Below are 25,962 nucleotides of genomic sequence, written 5' to 3'. Positions count from 1 at the left end.
GTTCTATTATGTCAATTAAACTCTAAACAGGAATAGGCAGCATCTAGATAAGAACAGCAAAACAGATCTAGAGATTTAACTTGCTTAAATTATTGAACTTGTTCAAATTCTCTGGTGTACAGACTATGTGGTAATTTTTGGGATTTATTGTGTCAAACATCCTTTTAATTCACAGATATAGATATTTTTCATTTTTATACTGTGCAGTTCCCATGCATGACTGACATTCAGTGATTCTGAATAGTGCTACAACTGTGTTTAGATGGCATTTTTAAAGTTGATGAAAATCTTTAGTGCATCAGTAAAATACAGAGATGCAGCAGGTCAACTTGAAAATGACAACACAGAAATTCTCTCTCTACAACTTTTATAAGACAGTGTAGTAAAGGTATGATTCCATATTCAAGTTGTCAAAAACACTTAGTTTACCAGGACTCTGTTATTTAATTACCTCAAACTTGGAAGTATTATACCTGTAATACCTTACAGCTAGGCAAGCTAGTAAACGACCACCATCAAATTTAGAGAGCTTAGGTTTAGGCCTCTGTGCCAGTGCTGAATTACAACTCAAGTAGCAAATATTTAAGACTCTTTTTAACACTTGTTAACTGGTGTATTTGAACACATAAACAAAATTCTGTGCTCTTTCCACTGTCATTAAAGAAAAAGGAATTACGGGACTAATCAGCCAATGGGATTACACCAATGCAAACAAAAAGACAACAAGAGTTCCTCAATCTTTTTCCTGAAGCATTTAAGATTCACCATTATTCAACAGTATTCAGCATTACCTTAGTCTTTATCAAGAACTAAAAAAAATCATGAAAGAGCTGCTTAGTTTACCTTCTGTTCTGAGCTGATGAATGGCATCAGCACACGTTCTCATAAACACCTGGGCATCTTGATCTATCTGGTCACGCTCTGTGTCTGTCATCCTCACATATTCAGACATAATATGGCTGAAAACAAGACAAACTTGTTACTTAAAAAATCCCCCCCCATAAAATCCACAAGTACGCACCTTAGACCTCTTCCGACTCACCATCTTTGCAAGAATATTTCTGCAACACTGATTTTCACAGAAAAAGTAATAGAAAGTACTGTAACTACCACTGATAAAAATGCCACTCCTATAAAGTTAGGAGGCTTATTTTTTAGAACATTTTTACTACTAAAGTATGTAGAAAAAGCAGTATCTCCTATCATCTTGTACATAACCAAACACAGAGCAAGAAAGGAGAAAATACAACTAGAAAATATATCATTGCCCTCAGTACTTATTCCAATAAAATGTCCTAAAAACACAACACCAATTAAGATAAAGGAATGCCTCAAATACTGAAAGAAGTACAAAAAAATGGAACTTATTTTACTTAAATATGTTTTCATTATCCTAAACATAGAACTTAATTTTTAAAGTAGCTGTACTATGAAATTGTGAATTCAAACCAGAGGAAGAATACTGGAAAATAAAGCACAATTTTAATATAAAGTTGATTGCAATATTTATTAAAACCTGCTCCCATTGTTTAGTTCTATTTTAGATTATACATTATGCATTTAGGATTTTCTAATGCTAACATCTTTTTCTGGTCAATTAATAAAGATGAAGGCCTGTCCTTAAAATATTAACTCACTGCAGGCAACCAGCAGAAAAGCATACTGTATAAAGGTATTTAACAGTGTTTCCACAGCCATAGGTGACAGGATGATAAAATTCTGCTACAGCAAGAAAAAAAGTTCATCTTGGGTTTCCTGATGAGGCAGTGATCACAGCCTATTATATCTGCTTTTTATAAAAGGAAAGAAAACCTTAACCCATACCTGCACTTGAAATTGTTACTTTTATATGTGAAAATTTCCTCATGTGTAATGCGACTTACATTAATGCAGCAATACAAGTAAAAAGAGAGGATCTTCAATATTTAGCCTGATATCCTTAGAGATCTCTTACACACTTCACGGCAATAACGCCAAAGCTCCCCTGTGTCTGCTGCAATCCCAGCTGCAGGAATGCCCACAACCAGTTCACACAACCCCATCTCATCAATTCATCCTACATAAACCCAGTAGCTCCTTCCTGCACCATCAATGTACTGCAAGCACAGGTCCAGATCTCCTCCACAAAGCTTTAAGTATACTCTAAAGTCTTCAAGTATTGTATCAAAATCTATTCATTCCCATCCCGTATTACTGGTTTTACATAAAAAAATCAGCATATGGTTCATCTGACTTGAAAATTGGTTTCTGCTTATTGGTCAGCTAGTACAGAGGCACAGATTAACAAGTAAACAGTAAGACAAACTAATTAGAAGCAATATTCTATATAGCATGTGTTTGTTTCCAAAACTGTCATGTATTTGACCTCTAAATATCAGGGCATTTTTCCCCCTCTGGTTAAAAGTATTCTAAATGTCATAAAATGATTCTTTATTCCTTAGAGAAAACCAGCCATATGTAGTGTTTCCATTTCTCTTTTAGTAGTTGCATTGCTCTCCTTTGTTCAGGACAGATGGGTTTCATAAATTTGTGGCAAAATCCCTATCACAGCTAAACTCAGTGTTTTTCTAAACTGTATCTCTAAATCACACTTTCTGAGAAAGCAGCTTCTGAATGATGAAAATTTGAAATTGCCTGGTTTTAGAAATAGCTGATAAGAGAAGATTTCCCCAACCTGACTAAGATGACACATTGGCAGTTACAAATGCAAGATAACCCATACTGCTAAATATATTGGGGCAGACCTCTCCCTTAGTCTCTCTACACAGCTTGTATAGGTATTATCGTTGCCAGTCTGTCAGATAAGCAAGTTCTAAGCAAGTGTAAATCCAGGAAATCCATTCCTACATCCATCTCCACACAGGCCAAGACAGAAGGGGACCATTAAGACCATCTGGTATGGCATAATTCATAATATCATTCAGTGAGCCCAGCCTAGAGAGTTACTTGAGCATTTTGGAGTACACAGATTTAGGTGGGAAATAAGGATGGAGTAACAGCTGCATGACAGCTCCTTGACAAAAAGACCTCCACTCTTCTATTTCAGATTACAATAATAAATTCTGGCTGGTCTGCTACTGAACAGGATATAAAGTTCTTTATAGTGTTTATGTCTAGTTTCTTGTATACTTCCCAGCTTTGCAGTATTTGCAGAGCTATACACCTTCCACGCACTTTCTAACGTAAGAGGGTAAAATAAAGATTACAAAATGCAAACCAGAACTTTCCTTTAAATCAGACTTAGAAATAAATACGAAAAAACTTGCCTCAGGCACATTTCATTTTTTACTAACAGTTTAACTAGTGGTAGTGTAGAGATACACTGAGGATAATTCCAACATCTTTTTAACATTGGGAACCAACTTGTTGAGTTACTCTTCCTAGCTGCTTATAGAAAAATTCAGTAGATCAAATTCTTAAATAGCAGTTTTACAGCTTCAAAGCTAGTAAAATGCAGCTTAATCCAGTAAACAAGAAACAGAATACTTTTCCTTTTATAACTGCTTACAGCTTACATAGTGTCTGGTACCAGTGCTTTTGAACATGAGCTGGTCAAGACACTCAGAGGGAAGGATACCTGAAACCCAACCTCCTTGGGAAGACAAGAATAGAGCCATACAAGCACATACCATTATGTCAGAACACATATGGCATCCACTAGTACTAACAGGGTACTGAAGTCCCCACTGCACATGGAGATTATACTGAAAATCCATTTAATCACCATCCTCTACCGGAAGAGGAACTGTTCATTAAAATAAAACAGACCAAAGAAAACCAAAACCACATAAAAACATCAAACAAAAAAACTCCAACACAACAGAAAAAAAAAAAAAATACAGCTGTGTCTTGTATGTCAGAGATACAAATGTATGCTCAGAAGTGCAGTGGCAGTATCACAGCAGTGGACTGTTCCATCACTAAATCAAGAAGGGTCAAGCAAATCAGGTTTTTCAGAAGCAATAAGAATAATTAGCCAAGATATTCACAGATAAAGAATGGAGAAAGGAGGAAAAAAAATTCCTCTGGATTTTCATCCTTGCCAATATGAGGAAATTTCATAAGAAACTTGGGCGAGAAGGCAACTTGGTTTATTTGTGATTTTTATCAGTGGGTGAAGAATACAATGAAGACAGTGACCATCAAGTAGGCAGATTTCATCAGTCTAGAAAAATGAGTAGGTCAAATTGCAGAGAAAATGCAAACCTAAAAAGGAACAGAAGAGAATTCAGATGAACTAGTAGTTTTCATATAGAAATTACATTATGATAATTTGCAGTTCTGCTCTTGAAGAAAAGGAAGAGTAGGCAATACAGTGAGAGATCAACTGAGCTTTGTTGAGCTCAAACAGTAAGATCAGAATATGAAGTGCAAATTAGTTCTGATTTCTATTGAAAAGTCTGAAGGAACACAGCATGCAGGGACACACTCAGAAAAGGATCAAGTGCAGGATGAGACACAACTGGGAAGGGATGCCAGTGATAACAAGAGATTGCTCTGCAAACATTACTATAAGAAACACTTAAGAATGTGGTCTTGGCTTGTTACTCAACAGAGAAGTAAAATTACATGCAGAGTATGAATTAATTCTAGGTGTTTATTGCTTTGTTTTGGTTTTTTTTAAACTAACTTTCATCATTAATGTCACTTGAAAGCTGCAGTTACTAATCCTTTTAACTTACTGCTTCTAAATCACCTGGGCTAAATTTAATACCTCTGTCATTTTAAAAAGACCGTAATTCTTTGCTGATATGATCATCAGCGATAGCAAGTGTCAGATAATGTATCAGTCAACAGGCTGCTGAGTGAACAGTGTATGAGAGAGAGCTACATGAACCAGGTCATAGCATACAGGTGTACCTGAAGGTGCAGTGGCTCCTGGGACAACGCTGAAGGGAAACTTGGTGAAGTGCATATCCCTCCTATCTGTGTGACAAAGCTGGGCTCTTGAACGGAACTAACCAACTTCCAAAAACACCCAGGGTGTATGCACATTCATACAGTGTGCAGAGACAGGAGACCAAGCCCTGGAATAAAATGGGAAATGCATCAAATGACAAGATGTATCCTCACTGCCAAGAACTAGGAGAGAATAAGCAAATGACAGAAGGATGAAAAGACAAAGGTTAGTAAGTATCTTTGAAAATAGGGTTAAAGGGACAAAAAAAGCACAGAAGACTTGTGGACCACTCAGCTTATAAAAATACAGGAATAAATAAGTAATATTTAAGCACTTGGGAAAGAACAGAAAGATTACCAGTACCCAAGATGTATCAGAAGTAGGTCATAGGCAGTGTAATTTACTGCTGGGATGCAGTAACAGGTCTTAAGGATGGATGAAAAGCAATCACTGCTATATTTCGGTATGGCTCTTGTTATCATCTCACATAACATCCTCACAAGCTCCTAGCGAATAAACGAGTTAGAAGAAATAAGCACCATATGAATGTGAAACTGCAAAGCTGAACTCTGGGGTAGTTATACACAAAACAGAAACACTGAGTCATGTTTCACAGGATTTTGTCCCGAATCTGATGCTATTTAATACTTTCATTAGTAACTCAGCAGAATGGAGTATATACTTAGTAAACACCTAGAGGCATAAAGTTAAGCATATTAAAACCTTATCAAGAGAACAACACTTCAATTCAAAATAATATTGCCTGGAGAAATGACACAAAATTTGAATAAGGAATGATCAGAAGCTCTTTGCTGCAGCAAGAACAATTATCTGAACCTACAGAGAATGGGGAACAACAGTTCTTCAGAAAGTCATCTGGGATCATACTGGATCACAAACCAAACAACAAAAACAACAAGTTGTTGTATAAAAAGTCTGGGATACATTATTCTAGTAACATGGATAGGGAAACAGGAAAAAGCAGAATGAGAATATGAAATCTTCACAGAAAGAAATATTTAAAAGCAAGCAAAACACTAGTCATTCTCTTTTTGGATGTTTCAGCCATGGTCCTTCCAGCCTAACATTTCTATGATCCTATTTAGCTGGCAAAGCACAAGGAAGCAAAAACGATGCTACATTAGCTTTTGGAATTAGTAATTCCTCTGGTACATAAAATATCTTCTGCTTACTAATCCAATAAAGGTAACAAATCAAGAAGAAAAATCTGATTTTCTTCCGATAGTGTATTATAAAAGAGAGAGAAGAAATAAGCAGAAAAAAATGAGTTGTAAAATAATAGAGATTTGCCCAACTTACCAGCTGCAGATACTGCCTTGCAAATCCATACAAAAATGCTCCCCATGCTGTAAGTGCACATACGAGTATGTTTTACCTTTAGCTGCAAATAGAGCAGTCACATTCTTCTCTTTGAGCATCTAGTATATTTTAAATTGTTTGATTTCTTACTTAACTGAGTTTTATGCACTTTCATTTACTGCCTTTTTCCATCCAAATGCTGTCTGATATAAATCCAAGCTAAAAGGTCGTCAATTCAAGTGACAAAACATTCCACAACAACTTTTACAGTTTTTTTTTTTTTTATTCTGTGTTGAAGCTTCAGCTACTAGAATAGGCAATACAGGCATACCTGAAATAGCATTTTCAGTTTTGTAAAATACTGCTGAGATATTCCAGAGTGCTACTATGAAAAATTACTATTTCTGAAATGTGATAAATGAATTTAGTGTCATTAAAAAAGAAAATAAAAGTAGATAAATTATTTGAAAATAACTCCCTGGAGAACAGAAAAATATACTCCTCCAGGAAGAAGCCTTTAGAGACCTTTACATGTTTTACTACCTCAATACAACAAAGCAGGCCTTGCTTCTTGTAAAAGTGTGACTAAGTCAAAAAAATAATTCAGCCTGGCATTGTACAGGAGTCAGTAAAATACTACTTTTAGAGTCCTTTAATGGCTATTTCTTTTATCATTAAATACAAGGAAACATTCTCCACAAAACGCTGTGTAAGCATTCATTGATTTTCTAGTAAGTGGCAAATGATGTAACTGATTTATTGCCTTAAGACAGAGACAGATAAATGCTAGGGCAGGAGGAATAATTACTGGGCACAAACATTATTTTTCAAGACAGAAAGATAATTTGTTAGTAACTTTTTAAGGTATATTATTTGCAATTGACAACAAATGTTCCAACACTTAACTGCACAGAAGGACCATAGAAGCGAGTAATGAAGATACATCAAGAGCCACCCATGCAGCCTTTCTGATGGAAGAAGTGATATTTCTATTCCAAAGTAATCTACACTACACTGATCAACTACATAAGTATCTCTGCAGTTGCAAAACACAATTAATTAGATGTCTAATAATCCCAGATGGAAAGCTCTTCTCTCAAGTATTTTTCTTTTAAGTATGAGGTGTTCTGTGATAGAAATCTAGAATACTCACAAATCCTTTCCAATTAAACATTCTCATTAAAACAGTAGGAATGACTGATCTTTAAACTGCCTAAACCTTGAAAGATCCTTCAGAGAAACTAAAGACTTTGAAGGAATCCCAAGAGGATCATTTCAAATTTCCAGGTGTTAAGGCATTACAGTTAGTTCCTTGAAGTATATTAACACAAACATATGAATTGTCTTGGTGGTTCAGTGATCATAACCATGAAGGAGCTGATGATGAAATGCAAAGGCACAAGTTGTTCATAGATGAGACTTTAGACAAATCACCTAAGACTGAAGACAGGATCTCTCCTAGCACAGTGTAAAAAGCAATGTAGGAAAACATTATAGCAAATGGACTGAGAGGAAGAATATAGGATGTATAGCAGTCAATGTACTAAAAATGGGACCTCATCTGAAATCCTCTTCTGAAAGGAGTTACTGCTTAATAAGAAGATATGAAAAAGTACCCACATTTTGTAAACAACTTCAGGACTCAAGAGTCCCTGTCTTCTCCTTTCCAGGAAGAGTGATCAACTTGTGTGCACTGGTTTTGCTTAGGATACAATTAATTTTCTTCCCAGCAGCAAGTACGGGGTTGGCGTTCTGAATTTGTGTTAGAAACAGTGCTGGTAACTCAACACTGATAAGAGATGTTTTTGTTAATGCTGGACAGTGCTTACACAGAGCCAAGGCCTTTCCTGCTCTGCATCCCACCCCACCAGTGAGGAGGCTGCAGGTGCAAGGAACTGGGAGGGGACACATCCTGCTGGGGTCAGCTGTCCACATGGATATTTCAGATCATTTGGCTTCATGCCCAGCACACACAGCTGGGGAAAGAGGAAGGTGTGGGGGGGACACACATTTGGAGTGATGGCATTTGTCTCTGTTATGTGTGATAGAGCCCTGCTTTCCTGGGGATGGCTGAACATCTGCCTGCCCATGGTAAATAAATTCCTTGCTTTCCTTGTGCATGTGACTTTTTCTTTCCCTATTAAACTTCCTTGATCTCAGCCCATAAGTTTTCTGACTTTTACTCTTCTGGTTTTCTCCCCCATCCCACCATGGGGGCAGTGAACAAGTGGCTCTGCAGGGCTGAGCTGCCAGCTGGGGTTAAAACCATAACAAAAAATTCCTTATCACAAAAGGCAAAAACCCTACACTTAAGAGAAAGGAAATAAACCCTAATAAATGGGAGTATGAGAGTGCAGAGGCCTGTAAGCCCCAAGCTTAGATCACTACATCAAGAATTTCCTGTGTTTTGTCACTTAGATATTTTGTAGGTAATTGCCAAATCAAGAAGAAAGAAGGTGAACAAGCAATTACTAAGTCAGTTTAGGTATTTCAGTTAAGTAGTTAAAGTCTGATAAAATAGGTCAGGGCCTTGGTTTCAAATAACCACTCTGTCAACTGACTTTCTTACTGCTAAAAATTTTCCTCTAAAAATGAATTAAAGACCCTCTTTAGCAGGATATTTCATGTATGCCAAAAATAAAAACTCCATTATTAAAGAATTCATAGTCTTCAAAGGTAAGGTCAAAGAAGCACTCAAGAACCTGGCTGTAACACATTATGAAGAAGTTTTAAAAGGCACACAATAATATGACTTGGTAACTCAAAAGCTCAATTTCACCAACACGTGCTATAGTTGGGAAAACAAACAGCAGAACTGACAAAATAGAGAGTAGTAATTTTGTTCATGAAATTTGACATCTCCTACATAAATTTCAGCATAGCTTTTTAGTATTAAATTATTCAAAAACTGTCCCCATTACTTAAATATTGAAGAGTTGTTAAAACTGTTTCTTGAGTGAGTGAGGCATTTGCTAAGACTGCAAGACTGACAGCACAGATGCTATGATGCTCTTTGCACTCATGAAGTAGAAGAGCACAAGTAATCATTTGACACTTTTATGTCAAATTAAACATAAACAAAGTTTGTCCATTAAGAACAGATGAGATCTGCAGGACTATTTTGTGGTTTAATAAAGGAAATGACACTTCTTTCCTCTCCTTAATGAAGACTTCGGTGGGAGGAGAGGAAGGTGAAAAGCACTGAGAATTACCATGATAACTTGTTGCAACTTGTTTACAAAGAGAACATTAAAAACTTCTGGAAATTAAAATAACCCGGACACATTTTTACTCTAATCACTTCCATTGTATGCATACTACTGTTAATAAAATACAAACACTACGCAAAATTTAATCGCTACTGACTGCTCTTGCTGGAATTATTTGCAGTTTCTCAACCTCTGCACGCACACAAAGTTTTCATGCAGTACACCCAGTTTTGTCAGTAATAAATTGCTGGCTCCACCTAGTGTTGTTCATGCCCTATTCCAACAGGCATTGAAAAGCAGGGAGCCAGTCACAACATGGAGCTGTACATTGCTTCTGCTTGCTCCTTTGAAAAGAATCCCTCATCCACTTCACACACAGCACTGTGCACACCCCGAGCAGCATTTTCACCAGCATTGACTGAAAAGCTTCCACAGCCTCTCATATAAAAGAACTCATCTTTTTGTTTTGTTTTCAAAATAACAAAATACTGCTTTTAAACTCTTGTGGAGACAAAAAAAAAAAAAAAAAAAAGAAAAAAAGAAAAAAAAAGAAAAAAAAAAGAATGCCAGAAGTCTTCTGATAACTTATCACACAGAACACACTTTGATTCCACTGATGAGGCAGTATTGCTATTACTGTGACAGACCCTTTCAGGATTAGAGTTGTTTCTCAGAAAAACTGCTCCTTCAATATGAACTGAACCTAAGGAATAGCAGATGGCTCATCTATTCTCATTGTCCTTTTCTGGGGAAAGGATATCTGTCTGGATAGCACCTTTATTTGGTATCTAGGAAGCTTTTAACCCAAAACGATTTTAGGCTGCATTTTATCTACCTTGATCGAATCAACAGCTCAGCTTTAGTCAGGGCTGTGTCAGAACTGGAATGCAGACAGGGCTGATTCACCCGGTTTCCATGTAACAAAGTTTCACTACAAAGCAAATTTTACACTTCTCAAATGCTGGAATGATTTCTACTCAGTTCACTAAAATACAGGCTGCACTAACATTTAGATCTTATGATAACTTGATTTAGTATCTGCAGACCAGAAGATATTATTTTTTCTTACAAACATCAATACATAAATTTATATTTTAATCTTCTAAAAATCCTCCTACTAAAGTTACCAATAAGTAAACAGATATAGAAGTTTTGAATGCTTCCTAGTGGTTGAAGAGAATCAAAACTTTCATCTTCACACAATAGTAACTACCAGAGCTGAAGCCTACAGTTTTTGGCACAGAAAAACAGATCTTGTCCTGTTGTCCCCTGACACCATCTCCTCACTGGTGCCCTTCATCTGGAATTCACATTCCAGAACCTGAAGAGTTTGCATCATTGTCCTCCAGGACCTGCTGATGCTACTGACTTTATACTTTGGCATGCAGGTAGGTTTAGCACCATAGAGTAGAAGGGAAAACCTGAATTTCTAGGAACCACTTCAGAAATTTACTCTGCAGGTCCTTAAAAGGTGTGGGAGTTTGACTGCCAGGCTGTTTTCTTTCAGAACTCACTCCTAAGAGCCAGAAACCACGTTCAAATTCTGAGTCTCATTTTATTCAGGCACCCTGTTTCCCTGTGACAGCACTATTCTTCTATCTTATAATGGTTTACAGTAAGCCAATTATTAACAATCCCTGTTTTGGTTGTAGTCATTATGCCTGTAGGTTTTAAAGATGTTCACTTTATAAGCATTAAGATAAATAAATAAATAATAGATAAACCCATTTAAACACAGCGCACACTTACCTGTAAGCATTAATATAATCCTTCCTGTGTTGTAGGAGAAAATCTTTCAGCTTTCCAATATGAGAAATCTAAATGAATAGAAATCATAATTAAACTTCAGATAACTGATAATTTTATGTTTGAAGTTCAGTATTCCACACTTCAAACACGAATTCATAAATTTCTTATTCTATAATTAAATAGAACAATAAAATTTACTCTTTTATACTCACATTTTCACATTTTCCAAGCAGTCAATACATAAAAAATTATCTAAAAAGGTCTGTTGTATGAAGGTCCAGCTTGGAGAACAGAAGTAAAAACACGTCTTCTTCCCAAAAAGCATAAACTAAACAGTAAATACAACTACAGTATTCAACATTAAAAATATTAAAAGTGGTAATACAAAACATTATCTATATTGTCAATCCAGAATTTAATTACTCCAGAATTTAATGTACACTTTGTAAATAAATTCATTTTGGAAGACCACACAAGAAATTTTTCAACTCTCTACTTATCAGATATACATATTCAAGTTCAGGTATCAAAGCGCGTATGGCAAGGTAGTCTCACTTCTACTTTTGCCATAATACAGTAACCAGCTTGTGCCCAAAGTAAAGTAGTATCTCTACCATTTGACAATCATTAGTAAGCTTTGCCAGATCATACATCCCAATCAAATTTCCATTTCTGAATTTCCACCTCAGTCTGGTTAACTTTTACTATAAATCACTTCATTTTCTTTTTAAAGAGATCTTTACAAAGATCTTCTGGGAAAAAAAACCTGAAACAACTCTTGCAAACTTCAGTCTGATTTAAAAGATTTGGTGTAGCATAAGATGCTGCTTATTTTAGAGAATGCCCTACTGAAGTGTAGCTTAATTGACCAGAGAAATGAGAAGACACAATGAGGAGGGGGAAAAGGGAAGAGAATTCTATACATTAGCAATATATATTTTCTGAGGCAACTTTAAAAACCATATTCTCCAATATTAATTAATAATGCTGGGTAAACAAAGCATGCAAGGAAGTTTACAAAACAAATGTTGGTTTCATTTACAGTAAATGCAATTTATACCATGTAACTGGGAAAAAGTATCAGAAACTGTTCAAGTCTTAAAATCCCATTTTTATGCAAATAATCTTTGCAATTAAATAAACAAAAAAACCCACAGAGAAAGAACACAGAATAGTTTGGATAAATAGAAGATTAATTCCCCAAATTATTTTTTTTCAAAAGCAGCTATTTGAAAAAAAATGCAAGGAATAAAATGTACTTAGTAAGATGACAGTAATTTGTACAACTCAAGATAAGTGTTCCCTTGTGCAAATAAATAAGCCTCCATTTCTCTATTATTATTATTTGCTCTGTTTCAGTTTTAGTATAATTCATCATATTGGATGAGGATTTTCCCAGTTCTCATGTTTCAAGTTTTCTGTGTGATTAACACAGGAAATTTCATTCCATTCATAGCAAACTGAGTTCTGTCAGTACCTTCAGAAGTTTCCCAAAGTGTGTTAGCACCATTATACACAGCAAGGGAAATACTGCAATTGCTACAAGACCAATGAGGCACAAAGAGTAAGCTAAATCATTCTACAGATCTTCCTTCTCATCGCCACTTGAACTTACTATTTGTACAGATATTGTATAATCTCGTTCTCAGCTCAGACTTGGTATGTCATCGAATTTGCTGAATAGATAAATCACGCTAGACTATGAAAGCAAAACATCTAAAACAGTTATACAGTGTTCTAGTGGAACAATAATATTTAATAGGCAGAAAGAAAGTACTACAGATGACAAAACAAATGTAAAATAAGAAACATTCCAAAACATTTACATTAACGCACGAGCACTAAACTAGAATATAGATAAGCAAAATTTTGTAAGAAATAAATCTTAATATTACTGCAATAGGTACAATTTAGGAGTGATTAACAAGCAGAAAGAATCAGAATGACAAGCAAGAGCACTGTCTTACAGTAATTAATTCATCTAGTCACAAAGAGCATTCTATTTAGGCTAAAATTGTCATCATGTGTTTGAATTGCACTGACCCCACTTTGCCTCTCCTTCATTTGTAAAGCTATTTTCATGAATTTAGAATGACACCATTATGCCCATACTCACATCAAGCTCCTAGTTCCCAAGATTTGCATCAGAAGTGAGACTTCTTGTTTTAGTTTCCCTTAAATTCTAACAGCACCTTCTGCAATCCTGCACTGCAGATATTTCTTTCGCCTTTTGTTACCATGCACTACTGGCATAGCTTTGAATTCAATTTGTCATAACCATATGAGCAAAATTAACTTTTTTTTTTTAAAAAAAAGAAGGTTTCACTAGCATTAAAGGAAGGGAATATTAATTTTTTTTAAAAAACTGATTTTTTTTTGCACTATGCTTGATTTTCTGCAGACACAAAATATCCCTCATTATACAAACACAAATCTAGAAGATACCTCCAGGGTCATCAACTTGCAATTATTCCAGTGTTAGCAGAGGACCACCACACACTCTTTACAAAGTTATCAAGCTTCAGCCTAAAGGGAATAAAGCTTCTCCCTATTACTCCTGAGTGGCTTTATTAGAATCCAATTGCTCTTATTACTGTCAAATTATTGTCTAATTTCCAGGTTTACTAATTACCAACTTCTATACATCTCTTTTTGCTTCAGAATGGTCCTTTCCCTTAAAAGTTCTGCTTCCCTGCATGTTTGACTGTCAGTAATCCTATCTATCTATCTATCTATCTATCTATCTATCTATCTATCTATCTATCTATCTACCTTTTGTAGCCCAGACAAATAACCCCAACCTTTTATTTCCTTCTCACAAAACAGTTCTGAAGTTGCGGAACCCACAGCTTTCCTCTGCATTTGTTCTAGTTTGTAACTATCCATTTCCAATGCAAATGACTAGAAAGGCATTCACTGGTGTCAGTTACTTTGTAACCATTTTTGCTGGAAACACCTTTTTTCTACTATTTTTCTAGATCCCAGTATGTATCTAGCTTTTACCCCCACTGGTCCATGGCTTTTTCCTTATTAATTCAGTCCAGAGTACATGAGTAAACCATTACTCACCTATACTCCATTTGCATGACAAATCCACACTTTTTGCTGATAGTCTTTTTATTAACATAGCTAAAGAGTATTTTAACTTTAGGAGGGGTTTAATATCATTAGCAACTCATTGTGAATTTGGCCAAACCTAACTTTATCTCTGTAAAAAAGTCTTCCCTTCTGCAACAGTTTTCTTGGCCAGGCCATCTTTCTCATCCTGCTTTCCACTGCCTCTGGGATAAATTTTCATATCTTCACTAACTAATCTTTCAAGTGGATCTAGTAGAATTTTAAATCCCACTTGCATTTCAGCACACCCATTTTTTCACTCCATTTACCCATCCATCATAACTGCAGCTTCCAATTTGCTTTACATGCCTGTTTTCAAAACCTTTATACCAGCAGTTGACACAGGTGTCAAAAGGATAGATGAGAGCAATTTGAAGAAGCACAAACACATCTGAGTATTGGCCTCTCATCATGGTTCTCATTCTTTGCATCTGGAAAATGACTTTTTCTCCAAAAGTCTGGAGCGGAGAAACAAGCCTTTCTTTCAACCCTAAAATAAAGAAATTATTTCCTTTCTTCCCCCACCAACCCTGCAGAGATAGGAGGGCTTAGAGAAGAGCCCTTCGTAGTTGCAGCACTCTTGCACTACATAACAACTAAACTTATCTTACAGAGAAGAATGCTGCTGAATTTCCAGATAACTGACATTTCTAAGGGAATCAGGGGAATAAAATACCTTTCCTCACAATATTGTGAGAACCAGTTATATCATTACAGCAACAGCATCTTCTTGAGCTTCTGTTCACTAACAGAATCCAGTGGGTTATGTTCCTTCTAACAATGAAGACCACTTAGGAACCTCCAGGCTCTCTCTCTTCTCTTCCCATTCCCACTGACACTCCTTTCAGGGTCAATATCACATCCCAAAACACTGAAATTACTTTTTTTTTAAATTACTTTTCTGGAAAGGATTCATTTCTTACATTTCAGCTCCACAAACACGTGTAACAGCAGCAGTTGGGTGCCACCAAGGGAGGGCAGGAGCTGAAAAGCACCAGTAGGGAACTTCCTACAAGATGCATCTGCCATGAATGGATAAGGTATATTTAATTACAACCTAAAAATTCAACATGATAACCTCCTAGGCTCAGGTACTGAATCTGGAGACTCCAGGTATTATTTAAAAACTCTTAAGTGTCGTTCTGATCATGAAAAACCAATTGATTCTCTACAGTGAAGCAGCAGCAGTTTGCCACTATGTGGCAAACAGAAGCATCAACATCATCCAAGTGAAAAACACTATAAATTAACATTAAAGTATATAACGTAACTTTTAAAGTTACTTTAGGTTCCAGTTTGCACTTGATCCTCACTGTAAACTACCTCTTTAATACATATATCAGTGTTTTATTGCCACTACAGATTTTTTAAACAACTCTTATTAAATCATAAAAGCAATTATTGCATCTTATGCAGGTCCAACACAAAAAGAAGCTGTGAATGGATGCCATCTGCTACCACAGGTGGCACGCATAGCTCTATTTATACTTGGGGTCTGCACTAGAAATGGTAGATGTTCCTCTGTTCAGAGATTTTTCTAGTGATTTCAGAGCAGGCTAAGTTATTTTAAAAGATGAGAAACAGGAAAGCATTGCCTCCGAAGCAGCATCTTGATGAGACTCAAAGACTTTAGAACGAAGACGCTGACTATGCTTCCTTCAGTCGCTCAGCAATACATACAGCATTTCTTTCCACTCCCAACAAAGAATTGATCACTCATGAAACAGTAGGTTCCAATTTGCATGCATTTAACCCACTGCAAGAAGCAGCAGCATTGTTTACGATTAAAATGATTGGAGTAGGTTCCCGTGACATATTGTAGAGAGAATTCAACCGTGCTGAATAGACATTTTCACTGAACAAATATAGCGTTTTATCAAATTTACTCTTCCATCAGAACAATGCGCAACTATTTCCCACCGTATAAAATCGACCGTTACACTTCGCGCTGTATTGCCACTCTGAATTTTTTAAAAGGTGTACTTTGTTAAAAGAAACTTTAAAAATTACTTAAACCCAAAACATAATAGAAAAGCTTTTGTCAATGTTGTGAGAGACATGGTATTTACTGTTGATTCAGGAGCACTAACAAGTACTACTGACCACGGTGCCATAGTAACCCTTAAAACAGGGGGGCAAAAAACCCTGAGCAAAAGTTTACATTTAATTCTCCAATATGTTTGAAAAACATTATCTCCAACATCTTACCTAAATAGATTTCAGCTATAGATTCCATGTACAGCTTCATGGAAAGGCGACAATATTTTACAAGCCCCTTTGCAAAAAGTGGAAAATTTAAGATTGTTATAATATTAATATCTAGACACCTATCATGTTTTCAATTCCAAACATACAGTCAAGCCAAACATGCTCATTGCCTATGTCAAGGGGAATTCTGAATTTCAGTAAGACATTAGCTTATAAACAGGAACTGTATGTTTCTGACCAAAACAAGTACAATCTCAGTACTAGGAGGAGATACAGTAATTAGTGTAAGAACATAAACTTGTTTTTCCAACGTCTAAATCATATTAACAAAAAGTACAACCTCCCCACCCCACCCCCCCCCCCAAAAAAAAAAAAAAAAAAAAAGGCAATTTTCCATGATTAGTGCATGTAACAAAAGTGTTTTCAGAAGTCTGGAGTAAAACCCAAACAGAACAGACACTATAAATGGAAGCACAATTTATATTAACTTAATCTTAAAGTAAGAGTTTTGGCGCTTACCTAAACTATTGCAGGTGAAAACTAGTTCAAAACGTTTTGATGCAGAAATACTCCTACAGAGAACTTTTCCAGTACAAACTACCTTTGATTAGATATATGAACTTTTTAAAAATACAGGACAGGCCATGTTCCACACTGGCTGTATTTCAAGCACTGTCAGCCCATGGAATCAACACAGGCTGGATATTGCTAAGAACTGACGAGATTTTCGTATTTAAAGCACTGTAACTTGGATTCTACATTTCAACTGGAACCTTCAAAAGATATAATTATATAATTCGCTGGTACAGTGACTTGTAACAGAGATTAAACCAATCAAATTAAACCAAAGTTTGAACGGGGAGCCGGAACTCTGAATTTAATCGCGTGAAGCCTGTTCTGGAAAGGATTTGCTGGCGAGTTCCCAGCACGCCGTGAGGTGGAGCTGTGCCCCCAGGATTGACGGCAGGGACACAGCGGCCGCCTCCACACGTCAACCGGCCAGTTTGCAGCTGATTCGGCTCTGGAGGGGATACATTCGGTTTAGGTTTCCCCAGCAAACGTGAAAGTTTCTAAAATAGGTCACGCAGATCAATTGCTCTCGTAATCTGAGACCCAAAAGAGCAAATAATATCTAAACTGTGGCGTGGGGGTGGCCCGGAGCTGGAAGTGGGGAGCAGGAGGCGAGGAGACAGCCAGCCTGGCTACCTCTAATCTCAGGAAAATTGTGACTTGGTTCAGTTTCTGCTTTACATCAGCATATACATTACAGCAACAGGGAGAGAAACATTTTTATTGCAGTTTATTACTAGTCTTGCATTTGAAGCAAAGGAATTAACCAAGAATGGGGGTGGTCATGTTACCAAAATGTGTGTTATATGGGATAAGAACATTCGAAACTGAATTTATTCAATTAAAAGCCATGAAAAGGAAGAGGGAGGCTACTTGAAATTTCAAGGTAAATATGGAAAAAAAAAATTTAAATATTTTAGAAATGTTTAATATTATCAATATTTTTCTAATTTAAAACAACACCATTCTAAAATATAAAATTAAAGTAAAATTTTAAGGAATCACCGCAGAAGACTTCATTAGCCATTGCAGAATATTGGAAGTTACAACCTGTCTGCAGAATACCACAGGCAGTATTTGGTGCACATTAACAAAGTGATTAAGAAACCTTTAAATTGCAGTAAGAAGCAAAGCCAATTTCCTGATACCTGGTCTGGAGTAGAAAACACTTCAATTTGCTTAATATCAAACTGTCAAAAAGGAAAATGTAAAGAGCACTGTCTTGTACATTAAAGCAAACAAACAAACCCAATTGGCTCTAAACCTTTTTCTTCTTTTTTTACTTCCTGCTTTAATTAACATATCTTTATATATACTGTCTGTGGTTCAAAAATTGTCTCATTGATTTATGCTACCGTCAGTTTACATTTAAATACTTTGCCTCTAAAGTGCACTTTAAATCTGCATTTATTTTTATTTTTTATTCATTTTTAATTACCCACAATGGAAAATTTGGTAGTCAGTAACTCACTATCAGCCTAAAAGCCTCACATTTCATCTTACTATGCTTTCTATCAAAATAATCCAGAGTTAGTGTAAGATTCCTCAAATATATAAAGAAAAAAATTATTCTTCCAATTTTGTGACACAACTGCTAACATTTGACATTCAATAAAAATAATAAGAGTCAAACAAAATTAAGATCCAAGAGCTCAAAAACTCCAGTTCCCCACTGACCACAATAAAGACTGAAAGTACACAGTATTATCACTGGGTGAAGGTTTCACTGGACTGTTATTTGGGGATAAGGTGGATAAATGTTTTAAAAATGTATATGGTATTGACAGCAAATTCCATGTGTATACAAAAATTACTTTGAAGTCACTGGGGGTTTTTTGTTTTGTTTGGTGGGTTTTTTGGGGGGTTTTTTTGGGAAATTATCCTCAAATATATTGTATATCCTAAAAACTGTTTCTAATGCTTTGTACTTCAGGCATTTGTAAACAGAAAGGGAAAAAAAGTCTTATTTTTTAGGGTAATAATTCCTTAGAAATACTGAATTTCAGCTCTGAACCAGAAAAATGCAATACACATAGACTTTAAGATACAGGTCTGCATTAATTTTGTCACTGTTGCCTTAGCTGTTATGGGAACACACTGGTTTGACACTATCACATACAGAAGCACGTCTTGATATTCTGAAAATGGTCTGTTGACAGTCAATAGGAACATGAGATGACCCGAAAAAATCAACAGTAGGCTTCCTACAATGTAGCATCCTGCTCAATGGTTTTAGTAACTAGTTTTCATTTATTGTCAGTGGCAACAAATACTTTCAATTTAAAAAAAAAGAAAGAGCACAACATCTGATTTTAATAAAACTTACTATTTCCCTTTTCCTTGTTTATTGTCAAACTCTAATCATAACTTTCTTCAACATTTATATTTTTACACAATCATCCAAAACCTCATTGACTAAAATATATACCCCACAACAACTGTGGGGAATGTTTTGGTTGAGAGATACAAGGAAATTGGTCAAAATATGTATTTGCAATAATTGGCCTTTATCCCTGCTGTTGAAAATGCTCCATTTACAACCTTTCAGTAACTGCATTCAGCACTGCTTCTGTCTTTTCTGTAAGAGATATTTTCCTTCTCCCTTGTTCTCACAGTCTGAGCTCATTTTAGTACTACATATTCTTGACTCTAAGATGTTCTACGATACAAAGAGAGATGTCCAGCCTCATTTAACAGACACTCAGTAATACATGGTTACTCTTTCTAGCCATTATTATTATTAAATCTTTTGATTTTCTGAAAGGCTTTTGCAGTGCAATTCAGAGAGTTCCATGGCATGTGCTTCACTTTGGGACTAAGCGGAATCTGCTTCAGAGGAAAGCCACTGCAGGGCACCGCAGGAGCTGAGCCCGGGGCAGCGGCCGAGCCCGGGGCAGCAGCCGAGCCCGGGGCCGGGGCCGAGCCTCGCTCAGCCTCCGCACTCCCTTCCCGCTCAGAGCTCTACATTTTCGGTGTACTTATATTCATACACCCATACTGATACAGAGCACGAACCGATAGAACACATATTCTGTCTCAAAATGCTACAACTCTTGTCAAATACTATTCAGACGGGCAAGTTTTCTCCTGGATTTTCATCACTGGTACAACAATGTTCTTAGTGCAAAAACACTTCTACTATGTTTCAACACCCTAATTTGTATTATACAGACTGAACATTATTTTAGTGGTTGCTCTAGCATTTATACCAAGTAAGTTTCTCCCCCACTAAAACACCAAGAAAAACATCCAGTTAGAAACGAGATGTTTATTAATCCTTATGTAAAGAACGTGCATAGATCAGTCACAAAAGCAATAAATAAATATACTGGAAATAAGCCGATTCTGTACACATTAAGGTTTTAATCCAAGTGCTTTATGGTATCAGCATAAAAATTAAGACAAAGGGCCCTTTCTGCCCCTTCTTATGTAACAGGAAACCCCAAGAGTGGATCCTCAGCCCTAAATGATAGAGACTTCCTGGGCCCTGGTAGCTCTAAGCTCTTCCATGGCTGACGCAGGGTGATGCACTGAGAGGCATTCTCATCCTCAGGAAACCCAGAGAGAGCTGTTCCATGAGGCACACACATCTCCTCCTCTGCCCCACTTCAAATGCTCTGCTTCACTGCCTTTTCTGAGCAAGCCACTACTCCTTTGTTAGAGCACCTAGGAAACAGAACCATACAAGAAAAAATACCTCCTCCATCCCTGGGGGAAATAGCTCTTCTCCGCTAGTCCTTATAACAGCAAACTGAGGTGAGGAAAAATAAAGCAGCAAAAAAAAAAAAACCCAAAACAAAACAAAACAAAACAAAACACCACAAAAAACCCCAAACAAACAAAAAAAGGATAATCCTTTTAATAACTCTTGGACCACAGAGGAATAATAACGGTCAATCTGAAATCCAAGTATTATCCAATTCCCTTCATCCTGTCCCTTTCTGAGAAACAAGTGTCTTACAAATTGTTATCAAGGGAAACTATGACAGGTTCTCAACTCCACAGCAAGGGCCAGAAGTTTATCAGAGCACAAGTGGGACTAAAAGCATCACAGAACAAAGACACCTTGTAGTGTTCCCACTCGAGAATCTTCTGATATGACCAAAATCCAAGAGAAGAATCTTTTCCTTTAGAGCGCATTGCCCTTCTGCATTTCCATTAAGTCAACTACCAAATGACCACTACACTCCCAAGGTAACATATGAAGTGTTCAACAAAAGTAACTCTGAACCTCAGGATTTGCTCATCACAAAATGGTTTTCATGCTGGTTTTCATCTGACTAGGGGTATTTGCCAGCTGTTTTGCCCATGAAAAAGATGCCCCCACCATGGGGAGAATAATTTCTCCCTGAAAAAAACAGCCACACAAAAATTTCTCAATAGCAAGTGCTTGCAGAATTTGCGAGGAGAAAGTTTTAGCTGCAATTAAAAGGGAAATCAATGCTATTCTCTCACATCTGAGTAATACTGACAATTCAAACACATTTTTTTTAATCACTGAAAGCAGAAATCCCTGACAAGATTTCAAGTCGTGAAGTAAGGCACTTTTCCTTCCTCACTTTTTCTCAGCCATGAATCTCAGTAAGATTTTTTAAATGTCCGCTTCCTGTAATTTTGGTAATTTTAGAGTATAATTATTTTTACATTTTTATGATGCCTTTGGGGTATCATTACAAATATTTTTTAAGCATTTAAACTTAGAGAAATAAAACTAAGTAATAGCTTCTCTTGAGAAGAGACTGTCAGTCCTGTTTTGAATAAACAATCCCTTTTAAAGGCGATCTAGAGATTTATATCCACTGTAACCATAGAAATTAATCTAGACTTTAAACAAAATAGAGTAAAACATAATTTATTTAATGAAAATCAGAACAGTGCTATTGCAAATGAAAGCTGGGTTTCAGTTTTTTTAATTCAACAGACAGTTTTGCATGCAATTGTAAGATTTTACTTGATGGGCTACTTCTTACAACTTAGTCATACTCATTTAACCAATTTGAACAAAGTATTCAGATATCTGAGTTTTAATTTTACTTGATATAAATGCCAATCACATCATGCCGATCACTAAAAAAAAGAAGCTAAGGATTTTCAGATTTAAAAAGCTAAAATAAATATATGAAACATTATTAATGATAAGAACAACTTCTTTGACATTGCAAGGCCAACAGGAACTCAGCACAAAAATTTTTATGAGTTTCTCATATAAAAAGAGAAGAATAAAAATGCACAAACTGGAAAGCGTTTTATATGTCAGCATAGCTAAAATAATGTTCAGAAATAGTGGTTCCTATAGACTAAGTATTTACAAATTTGCCTGAAACCTTCCAGCATGCTGACCCTCAACAGCAATTGTGCTACATAAAGAAATTCAAGGTTAAACTAATTAAGTATTTATAGGTTAGTTAAGTAGAGTTCAAAGAGCAAAAGCATTTGTTGTATTTTCAAAAACCAAGGAAAAGAAGTTCACATGAGGAAACACTGATGTGCTTTACAATAAAACATTAAAAAAAAACAACCAAAAACCAAAACAAAACCATAGCCCAAACTCTAGAAAATATTTCACATCACAATAGACTGAAATAGTTTCCCATAGGAACATCTGTCATAGCCACATAAAGTTGTGAAAAATACTGAAGTAACAGTAGAAGGAAACTTGATCAAAAAATACAGTTTAACAGATAATATTTCTAATTCCTGTATGTTTTACAATAAACTATTCTGTGGCACTACGAGAGCCACACTAAGGCTCACATGGACATAGCAAAGCTTGGCTTGTAATAGAAATGCCAAAAAAGACCCATTGAAGTAAACTTTGCAAGACCATGCAACACACCTCAAAATACAACTTCTGTCTCCTAGTTAACTGACCTGTATCCTGTAACTTGGCTACCATTCCCTGCAATATAGTACTAATTTCTGAAAGAGTTTTATCTATCTCTAGAAAGCCTCAAATTCGTAAGAACTGACTTCACATAATAGGTGGCTATTTGATGGTACACATCCACAGAAAAGAAAACACACAAAGCATAGATAGGGAGAGAAACAGAAACAAACAAACAAAAACTAAGGCAAAACCAAGACATAGAAGAAAAGGAAAGAAAAGGGCTGGCTGAAATAAAATTAAATAGCATCTGCACTGAGACATACCACCACTGTATACTACTGCATTAAGTCTGAGGTTCCCATCAGCAGTCAACTCCAAAGGGCCTCCAAGAAAGAGGGCTGTAAACTACAGCACTATCCTCATGGCCGCTCAGGAAAGGAACAGAGTCTCCATTCTGAAATTACTAAGTGCCCAGCCAGCTGTGAGACAATCTTAGAAAACAAGATGGTGACAGAGACAGTAACATGTATTAATTGACAGATTCCTGTTCACAAGGATTTTAGAGTGAGAGGCACATTGGCTATCCAGCACCTTGGGTACACTGAGATATCATCACAGACCAGTGCAATGAAAAAGACTGTGCTTACTCTATAAACTCTGATGAATCAGAAGAGCTTCAGAAGACAAAAATCTATTAAAATACTTACTTCACAAAATCAATTTGAATTCTTATTTTATCTGAAACGCTCTGTTACAGAGAATAAAACTGAAACTAATTTCCTTTGTCCAACTTTCTATTTTATAGGCGACATCACAGTTTTTCAACAGTTTGGGGCACACACATTTCATAGATGCTACTGTGTTCACAGAGACCTTCTTTTCACAACTTTCTGCTGATATCCATTTGGCCATTGCTGCAGCATGTAGGCCAAGAAGGAACCATCAGGTAACTAAACCACGACCATGTCAACAAGTAAACACACACAAATGGTCCACGAGATTACAGATTAAGCAGTAAAACTTACTAAAACGCTTTGTGTTAATACCCAGTGTCTATCAAACATTTTCACTCTATCTCACCAACCCATACACAGTGAAAAAAAATCAATGTTACCTCTGTCTTTTGCTGTAACAACTAGATTGTCCAGGCCGGATTGCAGTAGCCAAATGCTACTCCATTGTGTGGGCAAGTAACAGAACCACTGGATGAAAAATACTTGTGTTTCAGCAGACAAGCACAGGGAGAGATTGGAGTATCTCTTGTTAGATGGATACTTGTTGGTGTACAATTTTCACTCAAGGTTAGACTAAAATGCTACTGTAATTTGCCACAATGTTTCACACAGCTTTTACATGAATTAGTGAACAGACTCTCAAGGACAGAAGTGATATTACATTTTCCAGTTTCTATTTGGGTTACAAACACCTGATTTAACAAACGTCATGTCACTGCTCCGCAGCTCTGCTCTGCATTACAGATGAGTCAGTATTGCTAAAATACATTTCATCAGTATTTCAGCAGTCTGCTCATGCACTGGCATGAGCTCAGGAAAAGAGAAAAGTAAACATGAAGTACCTCCCTGCTGAGGAGCTATCTCATTAGCAACTTTAAGATGAAAATGTTATGGCTATGAATCACAATTAGAACATGAAAACTTAATAGTAGCAAGAAAATTTACCATAGAGACTGGTTGGGATTAAGTGGTAAATGTCAAGCAGACTTGACAAATGTTCATCTGACTGTATGAATAAATGGAACAGGAACTGGTAAAGCTCATTGTGGCACAAGGGTGGAAAAATAAGAGAAACACTGAAAAGTGAAGGAAGGGAAGAATTGCAGACGGAAAAGGTATTAGAAATAGAAGCAGAAGGGCAATGTCTGAGGAAAAGAGTGAAAAACCATGAAAACTAAAGTTTTTTTCACCCCAGCTAAAGCAGTAATTATAACTACAGTGCAAATGAGAGACAGATATCAGAGACACAAGAGCCTTGCATGTATTGGAAGAACAGGACCCTTATTTGGGGTAACAAACCAAAATATAACCAAAAAACCCCAGATCCCACACTTAAAGGGGAAAGAAACAAACTCACAAACGAATTATTAAATCTCTTAGGATGTAAAACATTCTCCTAGAAAGTGTTCAAAATAGCCTAAGCAAAAGACTTCATGCCATATATATGTTAGCAAGGAGAGGGTTAACCTGACCTCATGTTTTAATAACAAGTTCCACTCCTTGGCACATCAGCATTAGAACCAGAGCATTCCAAAATTACAATTTCCCCCCCAGAAACACAATTTCAAATGCCGGTAGCTCTAATGTCATACCAATGGAAAAGCATATTGCTGAACATGGGGTATAGCAGTGGTGCATCCTTAAAGTCAGGATATCTAAACTAGTTTGAAAATATTTAATATTTTTTTGTACTGAATGTTTTTCAGTCCCCTACAGAGCAATTCAAATGTGGTTCCTGCATAAGCAACTCAAGTGTCTGTCTGACTACAGCATCAATAAGCATGGAAGAGACAAAAATGAGTCAGGATAGAAAAATAAAGAGAAGGAAAATAAGCCCCAGTGTCTAAATACAAAGTTTTACTCACTTAACTTTGTTTAGTTCTATATTGTTGCACTGTATCAAATTAGCCGTATTGTAACTTCTTACTGTAACTTCTTATGTAGCTCAAGTAACTCAACATGATTTTTCTTTTATTTAAAGTGATTTGAGGATTTGCATTTTAGAAAGTTTTTTAAAAGTATAACTTTTATTACTGCAACTATCTTTTATTGCTTAATTAATAGGCATTATTAATACTAATTAATGTCACAAATGGAGTCAAGAAAAAGTCCAAAAAGCAATAGCTGGACAAGACAAGAAAAAAAAAGACAAAGGAAAAATTACTTACAAAGATTAAGCTTCACATAGACAGCACTTTGAATTCCTTTGTCTTATACAACAAATTAAATAGCAACAAGAGGAAAAAGCTTCCCTTCTACTGCAGAAAGTAAAACAACTGACTAGGTATTTTTGGGCAACCAAATTATCCTTCTTGCAGTTAACAGGTT

General features: G+C 36.2%; 1 protein-coding gene across 4 annotated transcripts in view; it reads right to left on the bottom strand.

The window, feature by feature from the left end:
* STX18 (syntaxin 18) overlaps positions 1 to 25,962 on the bottom strand; it is a 59,563-nt gene that overhangs the window by 15,032 nt on the left and 18,569 nt on the right. For 2 of the 4 annotated variants that reach the window (XM_066185449.1, XM_066185450.1), the window contains 2 exons: positions 11,179 to 11,246; positions 844 to 959 (listed from right to left, as the gene is read on the bottom strand). In XM_066185449.1, the coding sequence (XP_066041546.1) occupies positions 844 to 959; positions 11,179 to 11,246 (184 nt within the window). Of the gene's footprint in view, positions 1 to 843; positions 960 to 4,860; positions 4,963 to 7,840; positions 7,898 to 11,178; positions 11,247 to 25,962 lie in introns of those variants that run through there. The other 2 variants (XM_066185452.1, XM_066185451.1) reach the window with 2 other exon arrangements.

Source organism: Chamaea fasciata, unplaced genomic scaffold (genome assembly GCF_029207755.1).
Source record: "Chamaea fasciata isolate MVZ Bird 193981 ecotype frontalis unplaced genomic scaffold, bChaFas1.0.hap1 SCAF_6, whole genome shotgun sequence".
Taxonomy (NCBI): Eukaryota; Metazoa; Chordata; class Aves; order Passeriformes; family Sylviidae; genus Chamaea; species Chamaea fasciata.
Note: the sequence above shows the minus strand (reverse complement) of the source record. Positions and strands in the feature narration are given on the sequence as shown.